General features: G+C 50.5%; 2 protein-coding genes across 2 annotated transcripts in view; one reads left to right on the top strand and one right to left on the bottom strand.

Moving 5' to 3' along the window:
- The first annotated feature begins 738 nt into the window (after positions 1-738).
- Positions 739-15,325, top strand: part of brf1a (BRF1 general transcription factor IIIB subunit a) — a 38,482-nt gene continuing 23,895 nt past the window's right edge. Inside the window, exons 1-12 of the mRNA XM_078089222.1 lie at positions 739-996; positions 1,952-2,160; positions 2,859-2,939; positions 3,605-3,778; positions 3,994-4,025; positions 5,934-6,006; positions 12,215-12,364; positions 13,682-13,775; positions 13,855-13,981; positions 14,181-14,220; positions 14,469-14,561; positions 14,677-14,976. Of these exons, the coding sequence (XP_077945348.1) occupies positions 1,977-2,160; positions 2,859-2,939; positions 3,605-3,778; positions 3,994-4,025; positions 5,934-6,006; positions 12,215-12,364; positions 13,682-13,775; positions 13,855-13,981; positions 14,181-14,220; positions 14,469-14,561; positions 14,677-14,976 (1,348 nt within the window). The 5' untranslated portion in view covers positions 739-996; positions 1,952-1,976. The remainder of the gene's footprint in view (positions 997-1,951; positions 2,161-2,858; positions 2,940-3,604; positions 3,779-3,993; positions 4,026-5,933; positions 6,007-12,214; positions 12,365-13,681; positions 13,776-13,854; positions 13,982-14,180; positions 14,221-14,468; positions 14,562-14,676; positions 14,977-15,325) is intronic.
- On the bottom strand, positions 6,716-10,655 carry LOC120833337 (BTB/POZ domain-containing protein 6-B). Its single transcript, XM_040200377.2, has 4 exons — positions 9,359-10,655; positions 8,997-9,087; positions 8,716-8,834; positions 6,716-8,303 (listed from the first exon to the last, which is right to left on the bottom strand). The coding sequence occupies exons 1-4, from the start codon at positions 9,802-9,804 to the stop codon at positions 7,271-7,273; spliced, it is 1,689 nt and encodes a 562-aa protein (XP_040056311.2). The 5' UTR covers positions 9,805-10,655; the 3' UTR covers positions 6,716-7,270.

Raw genomic sequence — 15,325 nt, 5'->3', positions numbered from 1 at the left:
GATCTTTGACTTCGATTATCAAACCTACTCTGTTACGAGTTTGGAAGAATGACAGAATTTCGTATAATGAAGAAAGTGAGTTGTAAATAAGATTAGTAATATGTTGGGGCCCTGTTGCATTGTGGCATCAGATGATTCTTTTCATTTCATATAGTATATGAAGCTGGTGAGACTTGGCAAAGAAGCTCGTTGTGAGTTTTTTATATCTCAATCTCCCTCTGACTGAAGCTCAGATGCTTAATTTTGGCTTTCAAGTTGTTGAGCCTCTTCAGATTTAAGATAAAGCAAAATTATAAAACTACATATTATAATATGGTGATAAAAGTTACAACATTGTTGCTCACTGGTACAAACTTGCCACCTCACATTAAGTCTTGGTCTTTAATGTCTGTTACAAATACATGCAAGCTAAAAATGGTGAAAGAAGAATAAAGAAATAGAAACACAATTGTAAATGATAGTATTTTCTAAATAGTAAGTTGTTGTATTTTCTTCCTCTCAGCCATTGAACATAACAGTACGTTTGCTATCAGGGACATAAGAAGTGCCGTCACACAAGTAGGGGAGTCCGTTGCCGTAAACACTTGTATGACAACCTTATGCTTATTTTACATTTATCTGACTTCCAACGTGATGTTATCAGTGATTATCCGCCTCACATTTCTACAAATGTCCCACTTGTTCCATTATTTGGTGAATTAATCAACACCGTGACACCACTTCACCCCCCCCCCCTCCAGCTCGAGTTGGTCTCGCCCGTGACTCCACAGCATTAACTTAAACGCACATGTCGGGTGTGTTGTGAGGATTGTTGCAGCGTTTAACGAAGCGGTCCCCCCGGTACCGGCCGCTCTCGTCCCCCCGGTACCGGCTGCACTTTGACGACACCAGGGACGATGCGATAAGTGTCCCGTACAAGAGAGACGGCCTGCGATTCACTTCTAGTGCAGAAAACGCTCCCGGTGCAGCTGACTGTTACCGACCACCGGCCTGAAGGTATGTGACACGTGGGCGCGGGGGGGGGCTTTGACTGTTTAACACTCGTTACGTCATCTACCGGTCCGTTAATGTGTGTGTGTGTGTGTGTGTGGCGGGCTAACAGCGCCCCGTTAGCATCCCGGTGCCCGGCTGTCAACGTGTTAGCAGCTAGCTGACGCGTCATTTAAACGGACCCCTTATTCGGCCGGGTGACGTAACGTGACGTAATACAGGGCCGTGGCTGCCAACTTTGACCCCGCAGAATGACGACTCTGCTCGGCCGGCTGGGGGAGGAGAGGCCGGCGAGCCCCGGCGTGAGTGCCACGTAGCTAACCGGCTACCGGCAGCAGAGCACAGTACTACTGCGTAAAAGTACCTTTATTATGATAAAAGTAGCAGTAGCACAGGGTAGAAATACTCTGTTACAAGTAAGGCTTGTGTTTTTTTTATTCATACTTTGGTATGAAAGTACTTTTATCTAAATATACTGAAAGTAGCAGTAGAAGTATCAGTGACACACTGTAGAAATACTCTGTTGGAAGTACACACGTCTATTTTAGAAGTACTTCTATCACAATATACTGAAAGTACCCAAAGTAAAAGTAGCAGTTTCACACTGTGTACTCTGTACAAGTGAAATGCATATAATTGGAATATCAGCTTTTATATTTTATGTTCTTTAGGTACTTCCTGTCCAGGTAAACTACTAACTCCAGATGTGCTTAAGTTGACTGTTTGTTGTTCTAAATAAACAGTTGTTGCCATGTCAATTTGTAAAGTAACTACAGCTGTGAAGTACATTGTACTGGAAGTACTAAAGTACCAATACTTCATCTTTCTTTTTTGCCGAAGTTCAGTTCAATATACGGCGGTACGTTAAACCCCTGGCATGTATAAACAATCCAAGACCAACATCACCTTCTGATTCTCAAACGGGACAGATTTAACTAGTTGAACCTTTTTTTCCCATCAGGCTTTGCGGCTCGCCCGGCGACACCATGAGCTCCAAGGTGTGCAAGAACTGCGGCGGCTCGGACATCGACGTGGACCATGCCCGCGGCGACGCCGTCTGCATGACCTGCGGCTCGGTGCTGGAGGACAACATCATCGTTTCCGAGGTGGAGTTCGTGGAGACGGGGGGCGGAGCCTCGTCGGCCGTGGGGCAGTTCATCGCCGCTGACGGTGAGCGGGAGGGGGGGGGGGAGACACGGGAGCATCAAACTCTTAACATAAGACACTGCGCTAAAAGTCAGTCAATCAATTGGTTGATTAGTGGATCATCTCAACATTTCCTGGTTTCGGGTTCTCAGAAGTTTTATTTTTTTTTTGTCTTAAATTAAGTCCGTTATCTTCTGCACCGCTTATCCAAAAGGTGGAGTGGGGGGGGTTGAAGTGGGAGGGGGTCATGTGTCCGTCTACAGCTGCTTATCACGTTTACCTCCAGATGATCTTCTGACCTTCAGCCTGCAGGACGTCTCTCCTGCTGATGCTGCACCCTGATACTCAATGTGTTGTCGTCCACTAGGGGGCGCTGTCTGATAACAACACTCGGCTCATTTTTTATTAACATGAAATTAGAATATTCTGTGTTTTATATTTTTGTCAACTTGCTTTTCTTGCATTTTTCAGATTTGAATACATTTAATAGAAGAATAATTCATTGAAGAAATGGAAACAGTTAAAGAGCTGCAGCTCTAGATTATTTTCATTATTAATTGATCCGCGTCTGTAAACATTAAATTAACATTAATGTGAGAGTAGGAAAATCTGCTGATTAAGACTTAACGGTTACCTGGTATTTAATTTCATGACATTGTTTGTCTGAAATATAAACTTCAATGTTTTGATATCTGAAATGAGTCCCGTGTCTGTGCCTCCAGCTGGAGGCGTCAACCCGTCCTTTGGGGACAACCACTTCTCTGGGATGGGGAGGGAGTCCCGCGCTCAGACCCTGCAGAAAGGTGAGTGGCCAGCGGAGGGCGCCACCGCCTTTCCCCCCCCCAACACGTTCATGTGCATCATGGATGTTTACAGATCATCGTGGATCGAGTGCAGATGTTTCAGGCCGAGTGTAATATCTTTACCTCGAGTATCTTTCAAGAAAAACTTTGATTATTGGGTGAATGTTGAGGTGAAATCGTTTTTTATTTCAGATCTTCCCTCTTCGGCTCACTCCGATTAAAAAAAAAAAAAAAAAAAAAAAAAAAAAAAAAAAAAAACCAACGTAACATTTATGACGTCCAGAGTTGCGTTTCGTTTGAGAATAAAGGAGATGGACCCGTCCTCAGCGCTCGCCATCAGCCTAATGCTCTTTTACTGGCCTGTTGCTGCTTTTATTCTGAAAGCTGTTGTCTGTTTCCTGCCGTTACTTTCTCAAGTGCGTGTGTGTGTGTCCTCTGTGTTGCATGCGATGACATAATTATTTGTTGGTTATTAAACCCTCGCGCTCGTCTCCGGGCGTGTTCGGTTTGCACACGTGCTTGTGTAACACGTATTGTGCGTGTGCTGTGGTCTCGGCATTGACGGCCTGGTCACCAGGTTCAGATTTAGCAGTAGAAGTTGCTGCTTTAAACCACGTGCACCTCTCTGCTCAAACGTTTGAGTGCGACTCTCTGTCCCTCCCCAGCGCGACACAACATCAACACGCTGGGTCACCAGCTGCAGATGAACAAACACTGTCTGGACACGGCCCTGAACTTCTACAAGATGGCGCTCATGAAGAACCTGACCCGCGGGCGCAAGAACTGCCACGTGGTCGCCGCCTGCCTCTACCTGGTGTGCCGCACCGAGGGAACGCCGCGTATCCTCCCATGTTTTCCTGTTTTCTCTCCTTCATCCGAACCTTGTTCTCTGCACGGGGGGGGTTTAAGGAGTAGGATTTAAAGTAGACAGACGGACAGCGTGAGATCGGATATTATTATCTAGTTACTGCAAAATATTTACTGAGACAGAATAATGACGAATAAACTCCTTCCTGACTCTTCTGGCTGACGTCACTTAACCGGTTCCTCTCAGACATGCTGCTCGACCTCAGTGACATCGTGCAGGTGAGCTCATCAATTTAAATGTTTAATTGTCTCGTTTAGTCCCACAGATGAATAAATTATTTGAGTCACGTGACTTTATCCGAAGTGTAACCACTTATTCCCAATAGTTGCTGCACTTCACTGAATGAGAAACTAATTACATTTACTGCAAATCTACTTTTCCAGACTCTCCTTAATTCTCTTTTTCGTGTTAACGTGCGGTGATGCCCACCCTGCTACTTCAGTTCAAACGCCCACCCACATTTCCCATAATGCACCTCTGCTGCCTAACCGCTCGGCCTGCTGCAGCCACACGTCAGGTCGCGTGTTGTGATAAATTTAGAACCGGTGGTCGGGGGTGTGGCCACGGTCCTCTGTCACAGCTGGTCAGGGGCGTGGGGGTATTTTTATGCACCCAGCTGCCCCCCTCCCCCCCCCCCGTTATGGCCCACACCCGGCATGAGGAGCTGGGAGTGGACTTTGGGTGGGTCTTCTTATGGATCCAGTCTGCATTGTTCAGATGATGGAGGGGTGGAGATCAGATCAGCTGTTCCTCCGGCTGCAGCTTTTATTCCCTCATGTTAAGTTACTTTTATACACATGAACCAAGAGTTTCAACACAACTCTTTCATGGGAGTTTGATTCATATTTGGCTGTAAAAGAGATTAAAACGTTTCACATTAAAGAAACTAGAAACGGACTAAACGGCATTCAGTAACCGCTCTGCCTTCCGTAGTCTCAGGATCCATAATCCTGATCTCTGCTGAAGACGTAATCGATAAGAGCTGGTGAGGTGGAGGGTTGATGGACATGAACTTAGACATGAACCCTCCTCAGGGCTCCACTCTGTGTAATTTGCTCTCGTTGTTGTTTTTTTAGGGGCGGGGTTTAGTGATTTCAAAGGCCTGTGTTGGTCTCCTCTTTCACGTTCTGGATTCATCTTCTGACAAATCTACAAACCTGAGCTTTCATTTTGTGAAGTCTGTAAAGATGAGACTCAATGAGGTTGGAGAGGGTTCTGATTTCAAGAGGAACTGAGCCATGAAACATCAAGGAAACCACTTAACAATATTGGGGGGGGGGGGGGGGGCGCTGCAGACTTGTTGATGCTTGCTGATCCACCTGGATTATCTAGATCTGACTCACTAGACCTTCTGCTGTACTTTGGGGCGGGTAAAGACGCTGCTCTTTGAGGAAGTGAAGGTGATGAGTTTGTTCCTGGTTGGCTCAATATTTCTGCAATAATGTGTTGAGTTCTAAAGCCCCCCCCCCTCCCGGCCTGCCCCCCTTCAGCCTTTTGCATATGAATTCCTCGCTGGAATCCACTTCCCAGAATAGCAGAGGAAGCATCTGGTCGACTCCAGAGGGGCCCGAGCGAGAGTCTGTCCGTCTGTGCCCCCCCCCCCCCCCCCCCACCCCACACACCCCCCTCACCCCTCGGAGGTCTGAAGGAATGACAGACATCTGACCCGGGTTCACGACCTGATCCCGCTGCCGCCTGCTTTATGCCCCAGATCTGGATTCCGGGCTGCGATGATGCTGATTTGTGGCGAGCGTGATAGATGTGCCGCCCTGTGGGCTTTGTTATTCATCCTTTCAGATGCGGGGGGGGGGGGGGGGGGGATTTACTGCCAGGCCTTCTGGAGGTGTCGAGGGTAAAGTACAATGAAACATCTGTGAGGGGAGGGGCCGGTCCGAGAATCCCTTGAAATGGCCCACGGCTCAGATTTTAATCCTCTTGTGGTGAGCAGAACATCCGTCACCCTGCAGGTCGATGATGTAACCGGAACGCTTAACCTGCGACCCCCCCCCACCCCCCGCCCCCACCTTCCTCATCCAGCGTCTTAATGTCACACTGGAGTTCTATAAGAGGCAGCAGGGGTCTTCTTCTGTGGTGTTATTCTAATGTGACCCTGCTCTCCTCCACAGGTGAACGTCTACGTTCTGGGGAGGACCTTCCTCGTCCTGTCCAGAGAGCTGTGCATCAACGCCCCAGCTATAGGTACCCTGACCCCCACCCTGTTTATGTGACATAAAAAGAATCATCATGGAGATGACAAGAGGCTCCTCTCTATGTATCGTACTAAATGATCACATGTCTGTAACCAGTGAACCTTTACTTACTGAGCAGCTTGTTGATGAACATGAACAAACCCTAAAGGCCGCCGCATGTTTCTGAGTCTTTACGTCGTGTCGACGCACTGGTTTCACTTCCTGGTTCTAAAAGTCTTGCGTGTGTTGCAGAGCGATTCACCTCCAGAACAACAGGTGGAGTAACGTGTTTTGTTGAAGACGACCTGGAGAGTCACGTCTTTGTGTGTGGAAGTCGTTGGTGGGTTTATTTATTTATCATACTTTATTGCCCCGTGCATCCACACTGCTGCTTTTCATCAAGGACACATTTGTCCCGTATTCTCCTCCACAACTTTGTTCCCCTCGTTTGTGGAGATCTGCCTCCATGAATCAGAGGCCATCCGGCGTCCTCATAGTCCGCCAATGACGGCTTGTACAAGCGCTCGACCCACGCAAGGAGGTGTGAAAAGACACGCAAGGGGCTCTTGCGTCGCTCTGAAAACGCAGAAGCATAAACTAGGCTTTAATGAATATCCCGTCTGCACAATGAAACTTGTTCTCATGACAGCGGATGTAGTTCCCAGCGCCGTAACCAGAGGGCGCTGCAGTCCCTCAAATCAAGACCTGCGTCGCTTGGATCACTTTATAACCTTTTTATGTTTCATCAGGTTATCAGCATTCTTGTACAGAACACACGTGTTCATCTTTAACAGCATCAAGCTGCCAACAGTTAAATTGTTTTTTTTGTTTACAAAAGACCGTCCTCTGACGTGCAAAACAACTAACAAGATCTACTTTTTTTTTTTCTTGGCATTTAGAATCATAACACCACATAGAAGGTTGCTCTTGGTGTAATATTGCTGCTTACACTTTATTAACAACGTTGCATATAAAGCTCCAATTACACACTTGAAGCGGCCCCTACTTGTTCCAGTGGTGGAGCTCCGCTTGATTACATAACCACACGTCACCGTATTAATGTTCCTACAGCAGCTCTGCCGCCAGAGCCAATAACGTTAACCCAGCATTTAAATAAAAAAATACCATTAAATTAAATTAGATAAAACGACAGCTCCTTGGCTTTTAAAATCGTCTGACTGAACTAACCGGGTCATTTAGTGCGACATGAGTCGAGTGTCTTTGTTGCTACATTACTGTGAAGGCTGGGAGGCCGCCAGGACGAGCCGAGCGCCTCACGCGTAGAACACGAGCTCGGGGATCTGTCCTCCCTGGACTCCGGTCCCGTTGGTGCTGTCGGAGGAGCACTGGAATTGAAAGGTCACCTTCCCACACTGCACCTCCGTCATGCCCTCCTGCCCGAAATAGCTGAGTTCGTTCCCGTCCAGCACGACGCTCACCGTGTAGAAGGCGTCCTGCTCCACCTGAACCGGGTGCTCGAAGCCCACGGGGAACGTGCTGCTCGACCCGTCCGACACAAACTTGGTCAGGTTCTGCGCCAGCGTCACGCCCTGCCGCTTCAGCTCGATCTTGGCGCTGTACTCTGCTTTGCCGCCGCTCGACCCGTAGAGCCCCAGGCCGGCGATAAAGATCCGCTTGTCCACCGCGAACTGGATGCTGTCGCAGCGGCCGCGGTAGCGCCACTGGTTGCTGCGGTAGGCCGAGGACTGGAAGCGGTGGCACCTCTGCGGCGCCAGGCCCTGCCTCGCGGTCAGCGGGAAGTCCAGGTGGGGCTTCTTGGCCGCGGTGTACCACAGGAACAAGTTGTGCGTCTCCTCCAGCGTCAGGATGTCGCACTGCGCCGCCCCGTCGGCGAACTCCTCCAGGGTCATGGAGGGGATGCGCACCAGGAACAGCGCCTTGCCCAGCACCTCCCTCCTGTTGCGGGTCGTCGGGCCCAAACATTGCCTCTTGCACTCGGCAGCGGCCCAGTTCATGGCGGCCTCGAACACCACCACCTCCTTGGTGTTGAGCGTCTCCCGCCGCAGGATGATCTCCAGCGTCTGCAGGTCGATCTCGCAGAAGCCCTCGGAGCCCAGCGCCAGCTCGGCCTGGGCGTCGATCACCTCCCAGCAGCGCTGCGTCAGCTCGGGCTCCTCGAACAGGCGGCTCTGGGACAGCAGCACGCAGGCGTTCTTGGCCTCCAGGCTGGTCTCCAGGAAGGTGACGCAGGCCTTCGCCAGCGCGGGGACGATGTACTTCTTGGCGGCGTACAGGGTGGCCAGCACCGTGTCCGCCTCCAGGTCGATCTCGTCGCTGTACATGTACCTGGGAGAGGGAACGTCACCTGTTTAAATGGCTGCATGTGTTTCTCCCCGAGGAGGATTGTGTAAAGACGATCACAAAAGGCCCAAGATGCAACAGGGCTGGCTCAGCCAATGCTACTGAACGAACAACAAAAGGGAGGATATTTTTAACTAGTAGCCTGCATGCATTTCCCCCTCAGAGCAGATTGTCAGGCAGCGGATGACGGGGACAAAAATGTTTCAAGTTGGACAAAAGCGCACCGAGAGAACCAGCAATTACAGAGCGCTGCTGCTCTGGAGCGCTCGCAGCATTCTGGCATTCGCCGCTGCTGTGGATGAGTAATAATACGCTCACACGGACTACGCTTGTCGCCCCCCCCCCCCCCCCTCCCCCCCTCGTGGCTTTGCCTGCGTGAGGGCAGTGAGTGGCTTACTTCAGCAGAATTAGGAAAGCAGCCGGTTCCACATCTGGGATATGGATCTCAGAATCCTCCTCCGCCAGATCGCCGTAAAACATGGCGCAGAACACCGAGCTTCCCACGGCCAGCACATACTGCAGGGGGGGGGGAAGAGGAGAGTTCAATAAAGGAGCAAGAGGATCAGATTGTTTTTCATTAGTGCTGCGGGGACGGATAAAACTCACAGATCCATTTAAAAAAATCTTCTAGATCCACCTTTTTTTAGGGTTAGTCAGAACACGTGGGTATGTCTTTACCTTATGTGCTGGGACCTTCTGCGACCCCCCCAAGGGGCCGACAATGAAGTGGACGTCCGCCATCAGCTCATTGTTGAACATCAAGGCATTCCTAGAAGCAGGAGCAGGATTCAGGTGTTGTGTAACATCAAGTGGATGTCACGCTGCTGCTAGTGACCATTTGCGTCATCTGTTGTCTTTTTAGCCGAATGTACTGAACCCACAGATTTACCGCCCAGAAAGGCGGAACCGCCACAATTAAACCCCCCGTTAACATCTCATACGCGCGTGTACATAAAGTCCCGGTCACATTAAAGAGCTCCTCCGTCACTACGGCGTCACGCACGCAGTGACGTCCGTCATGGCGGCTCATGGCGTCGTACCTCTCCCGCAGCGTCGGGTGGCTGCACTGCCAGCTCGGCGGCTCGACGTTGTTGTTGTTGATGTTCTGCTGGGTGGTCGGGGTGGTCGCCGCGCTGCCGCGGCCTCCTCCTCCGTCTCCTCCGCCTCCTCCTGCGCCCGCCTGGCTCACCTGCACCTCCTTGTTGGTCTTCTCGGTGTCTGCCACCGTGGTGCCGGTGGACAGGTTGGGGTTGTTGGGGCCGGCGGCGGGGTACAACTCCGCGGCCATCTTCTCCTCCTCCTGCTGCTGCTGCTGCTTCTTCTTGCTCGTCAGGGACAGAGTGAGGATCTCATAACATACCGGCAGCTTGCCCGGGAGCTTGCCGACCTTCTTGGACTTTTTCAGCGTTTCTGGAAGTAGGAGCAGATAAGTCAGACACCTCATGATCCGGCCATGATGGAGCAACCTGCAGTCCGCCGTTGGCATCGGCACAAGCGACCTCCCCTCCTCCTCCCCCGATCTCCTCTCCGCGGAGGTATCCGGAGAAATGTCGCTCTGTTTGCTGGAAATTAACCCCCTCAACGGAGCAGAGGGAGGCGGGGGGGTTCGTTCGTTCGCTCGGCGTTGATTTGAATTGTCTTTTTCCTCCTTCTCGACGCTTTAAAACGGCATCGACAGTGAAGTTCACGCGACAACGTCGAACACGTCCGTTCGGCTCCGTCCGGTTTCCAACCGCCGACTCGCGAGCGCTTCTCCTCCTAACGGCCGCCTCCTCCTCCTCGTCCCCCGCGCGCACGAACCTCCGCGAAGCGTCGCTTGTTTTCCCTTTTTCTTCCCCCCCAGTGAGCGGGTAATCCGAACCGCCGCAGCTCGTGTTCGAGTCCTTCCGCGTTAATCCTCGCCGTTGTGCCTCCCGCTGTCGCTGAAACGCAGTCGTCCGCCGAACGCTGCGTCCTTCTCACCGGGTGTGAATATTCATGTGACGGTAGTTTTTACGGTCCGCTTCATTTTCTTCCCCCTTTTTTTTTTTTTTTTTCTTTCGTCGTGATCTCCATCTGACGCCCACAGCGCGCTGAGGACCAATCAGATCCCCCCCGTGGTGGTGACGTCAGGAGAGCCGAAGCACCTCCCCACCGGCCGGCTCCGCAGAGTGCGTCACGGGGCGCAACCGCTCCGCCTCCGTCCCGCTGATTTTAGACCCGGTGGAAAGATTAAAAATAAAAAAAAAGGTCGTTTATAAACGACTTTCGAAGTACAGTTTATTAGTGAGAAGTTGACCCAGAAACGCCAAGCAAACAAAACTGCGGCGAAGAAGTAGTTCAATCATTTATTCAAGGAAAAGTAGTACTACTACGGTGTAAACACTGTTATTCAAAAGTAAAAGCATCAAAATGTACTTGACCCAAAAGTAAAAGTACTCATTACCTAATCCACTTCAGATTTGTTTTATAGATTTTCAATAAATCTGATGGAAGAGGTAAGCTTGATATTGTTAAACTAAATTCTAAATATCTATTGTCATACTGCCATACCTTTTTGTCGTACATGTTTATAACTACTTGGAACCGTTATTCACTCGGTTAATTGAACAACACCAGAAACTATAGTATGTGAAAGAGCCACGAAGTTCATTCAACACCTTAATTCGAAAAGGACAAGCACATTTAGAATTTTAAAAACGTAAAAGATTTGTCGCACATTTCAGACATTCAAAGGGATTTTCATAAAGCAGGAAAAACAACCTGATAAAACTAATGAAATGGAAATAAGTCAAGAGAATATACAAGTGTAGAAATACAGAAGATTTAAATAATCTGTTTTAAATGAGCTGTTGTGAATGTTCATAGCAGTCTTCTTAATCTTAATTAGCATAACGGACCAAAGAGACGTGACGCCTCGTCCACATTTCCGATGATGTCGTACCTCCTCACTACTCCGTCAGGTGTTTAACTCTCACAAGAAGCTCCTCCTGAGGAAAAGGAAACAGACCCATTTCTGCACCAAAAATAACCAGCCCCAGAATGCATTGCAGTAGAAGTTTGGGTTTCTGAGGGAAGGGCCCACAGCTCAATGACGACCTTTTTAAACTATATTTTTTAAAGCTATTCAAGCCTCCCTGCTCCCGTATAGTGATTAAAAGGAGCGAGTTCACAGCCCCCTTCTTCTCCGGAGGTGGTCTGAGTCATTTTGGGGGGAATGTGCAGAGCAGGAGCAGAAGAGGCAGGTCGGGGGGGGGTGAAGAAGTAAACCACAGCGCTCCATCCCGGAATGCCTCCTGGGCCGCTTGAGCGTCACTGATTGATTGTATTCGACAGTGAAGGTGGATTTCATTCCCCTTAAACGGCCTTTTCCCCCTCTGTGGGGATCTCGCCTGTCCGCTATTTTCCAGACTCTCCGGTGCAACTTGGAGCGGTGACGGCGAGCTCTGCAGACGTATCATTACACTGGGAGGAGGTGGGGGGGGGTCAGCCTGGATCTTATTACCAGCTGGCTCAGCCGCGGACTTCAAAGATATTTCCGTCCGCTCTCGTAACCGTGCGGTGGAACGCAACGCCTCCTAATTTCAGTATTAAATTAGATTCCTTAGCATGCTGAAATCATCATTTTTTAGGATGAGTAATAAAGGGAATGGAACAGGCCGTCTGGTCTTAGAAGCAGGTGGTTCTGATGGGAGTCTTTTTCCACGTGCCCGTGGATGAGCAGCGCGCAGCTGAAGCCTCGCTGGGTTCCTTCTGGCAGCTTTGAGTCCATTTCTTGGTTACTTACAAGATTAATTAAGACAAACACTGGTTTAAAAGGTAATTTTGTAGCCAAAGGAACCGCGCTTCATATTTCTGATGACTCAATCTGAAGCCCCCCTCTGTGTCTCCCCCCCATGTCTCCCCCCTCCCCACAGACCCGTGTCTCTACATTCCCCGCTTCTCCCAGCTGCTGGAATTTGGGGAGAAGAACCACGACGTGTCCATGACGGCGATGCGGCTGGTGCAGCGGATGAAGAGGGACTGGATGCACACGGGCCGGAGGCCCTCGGGGCTCTGCGGCGCAGGTAACCAACGCCGTCCCACGAGTCGAGTACGGTCCGCCGTGTCAAATGTTCTGCCCTAAACGCCCGTTCGTTTTATCCAGCGTGCACTTTGTTTTCAACGTGGTGGAAACTGCAGCGAATGTTTGCAGAAAGAAGCAACACGCTGAAGATCTGAGGAGGAAATGTCTCCCGCTGAGTCGAGCTGAAAACCAAACTACAAATTGGGGTCGCAGCGCCTCTCCAGTCTTTACACCTCGAGCGGTGCTTTTGAAAAGAAATGGTTTCTACGTTTCAAGGTTTCCTGTTAAATCGTTTCAACATTTTCCCGTTTTAATTTAGCGGAGAACAAACTGCAAGGAAATCCTTGACATCTAAAATGTGTCTTCAGGTTCATATAAATGTTCAAAGTGAGGTTCACCATATTTTAACTGGTTTGTTTTATGACAGTCTTTGGTGTCCGTGGCCTCACAATAAGTTGTGTGTGTGTGTGTGTGTGTGTGTGTGTGTGTTACTCTGGGATCAGTTTGTCATCGTTCGTACTGAAGAACGTGGGAACCTGTTGTTGTAGAAACAAGTGGGGACCCTGATCCATGTAACACAGGCTCGTGAACCAGGAGGCCGACCCGGTTTGGTTCTCCTCCCCCCTCCTGCTCCTCGTTGGAGTCTTTGTGGAGCAGCTGTCGGCCCGAATGCCCCCTCTGATGCCTCAGCGGCTGAACGTCCTGAAGTGGAATCGAGGGGCTTCCTGCATGTTTATTTGTACCCCCCCTTTGTTCCTCTGCTGCATTGCCTGAATAATTAATCCTCATCATAAATCTTTGAGACGGGACACAGTCAGACGGAAGATGTTTCTTCCCAAATATGACACAAAATAAACGCCGCTGCTAATGAACCAGAAATGTTTCTGCAAGGACAACGAAGGTCGTGGATGAAAAGCAACAAATCCCAGAGTTGATTCTGCAGCAGGAGCAGAACATGCGACTCTGAAGTGGTTTCTGAGCAGCACGGGTATAAAATGTTAGCGCTAAAAGCCGTCACTTCCGTCCTGCAGGCTGTCAGGAGCGTGCATGTATCTGTCAGCGGGCTCTGCAGCGCTCTAATGACGTTATGTAACCGCTCCCCTTTCAGCGGCGCGTTGCATCACGCTCGCCTTCACAAGCTGCTCCCGTGCGGCCTCTCGGCTCGGCTTTAAGGTCAACGCACACTAACGCACACGGGCCCCTCAGACCTGCTGTTGGTGCTGCGTTTGAGGGAGAAAGGGAACTTTCCTGAGACGCGTTGCCGCCCCGGTGGTTCGATTTGTCACACGGTGTCGTTCTGTGTTTTATTTTTTTTTAGCTCTTCTGGTCGCCGCTCACATGCACGACTTCCGCCGCACCGTCAAAGAAGTCGTCAGCGTGGTGAAAGTGGGGGAAACCACGCTGAGGAAAAGGTGGGCGGTGCTCCGGCGTTCATCCTGACTCTCTCTCCCTTTTGACGGGATGATTTCTAAACGTGCCGCCCCGTGTTAGACTGACGGAGTTTGACGCCACGCCCAGCAGTCAGCTGACCGTCGAAGAGTTCATGAAGATGGACCTGGACGAGGAGTGCGACCCGCCCTGCTTCACCAGCGGGCTGAGGAAGATAAAATACAATCAGGTTCGGATTTGTTCGATATCTCTTATCTTTATGTATTCGTGCTGTTAAATAGTTCATGGATGTGAGAAGTTTCCTCCATCAATTGTCCCTCTGGCTTCTCTCAGAATAAACAAAGTCTACTGGTTCAGACGTATTCACTTCATGTGGAGTCTGAATCCTGTTGCACTGAGAATAAAACGCTTGTCTCCTTTTTGTCCAGCTGGAGATCGAGCTGAAGAAAAGGATGACTGACGTGGAAGGTTTGGATCTCCTGGTTTTCTAAACAAGTCCTGTGATCTTTCCAGCGTAGTCGGACTCTCCCTCTTACTGTCTAGTTATCAGCAGACTTGTCATTATCCAAACATCAGGTCCCTAAGCACCAACACGCTGCATTGCAATTAGAGTTACACACATGTGATTCAAAGCACACTGGATGGACGCGAGGTGTTTCTTCTTCTTCATGCATGAAGCTTCGTTTGGTCCCGTGTTAACTTGCTGTGTCCCTCAGAGGAGATCCTCGGCTACCAGGACGAAATAGACGCAGAGATCGAGAGCTGCCGGCCCAAACTGAGAGGAGTTTACGCCGCCTACGCCAGAGAAGGTACGGAGCGCAACAGGGTTCTTCTTCCTGTAATTGGTCCCAACGACCGTTTCCCACATCATGAGGCCAGTGTCTGTGTTCTGAGATGAAGCCGGCGCCGCCTCTTCTCCTCCAGACGCTCACAGAGACGACGATGACGTCTCCACGGCGGCGGGCGGCGAGGAGTTGGACGACGAGGACGTGCTGCAGGCCGTGGCCAAGCACTTCGGCAAAGACCTGGGCGAGCTCACGCTGGAGGCCCTGATGAAACTGGAGCAGAGGAAGCCGGGGCAGGAGGAGGAGGAGGAGGAGGAGGAGGAGCTGGAGGGGGACGTCCTGAAGAGAAAAGCCCCGTCGCTGCTGTCCATCCTGGGCCCGATGCCCACGGCGGCCTCCCTCCGCCTCCCGGAGGGCTTCGGCGACGGGAAGGAGGACGGTGAGTGAATCCGCTTTAATCCCACGAGGTGCTCTGCAGGTGTGATGTTCTCATCCGCTTCGGTCCGCGATGCTTCTCCTTGTTTCTGCGCCCGGCGGGACGATCTGATTGCGGGCGCCGTGTTCCCGCCGGTTCCCCCCGTAATAACCCCACTCGCGTTGAAGAACGCTCTCCCAGGTCTAATTGTCGTAATTAACTGCGCCGGGATGAAATTGGTTGAGCAGCGTGTGGAATCTGTCTTCCCCGTCTCCCCCTTTCTGGTGGGCCTCACACGGCGAGACGAGGTGCCAGTTTGTCAACGGATTTGTGCACAAATTCTGCAAGGTTGTTGTTGTTGTTGTTGTTTTCT

Source organism: Gasterosteus aculeatus, chromosome 15, assembly GCF_964276395.1.
Source record: "Gasterosteus aculeatus chromosome 15, fGasAcu3.hap1.1, whole genome shotgun sequence".
Lineage (NCBI taxonomy): Eukaryota > Metazoa > Chordata > Actinopteri > Perciformes > Gasterosteidae > Gasterosteus > Gasterosteus aculeatus.
Note: the sequence above shows the minus strand (reverse complement) of the source record. Positions and strands in the feature narration are given on the sequence as shown.

Excerpts from the sequence above, each read along its gene's own strand:
- LOC120833337 (XM_040200377.2), bottom strand. The coding sequence starts at position 9,804 with ATGCCAACGGCGGACTGCAGGTTGCTCCATCATGGCCGGATCATGAGG. Across the intron at positions 9,088-9,358 it reads CACCCGACGCTGCGGGAGAG|GAATGCCTTGATGTTCAACA; the intron begins GTACGACGCCAT and ends TCCTGCTTCTAG. Across the intron at positions 8,835-8,996 it reads AGAAGGTCCCAGCACATAAG|TATGTGCTGGCCGTGGGAAG; the intron begins GTAAAGACATAC and ends CCCCCCCTGCAG.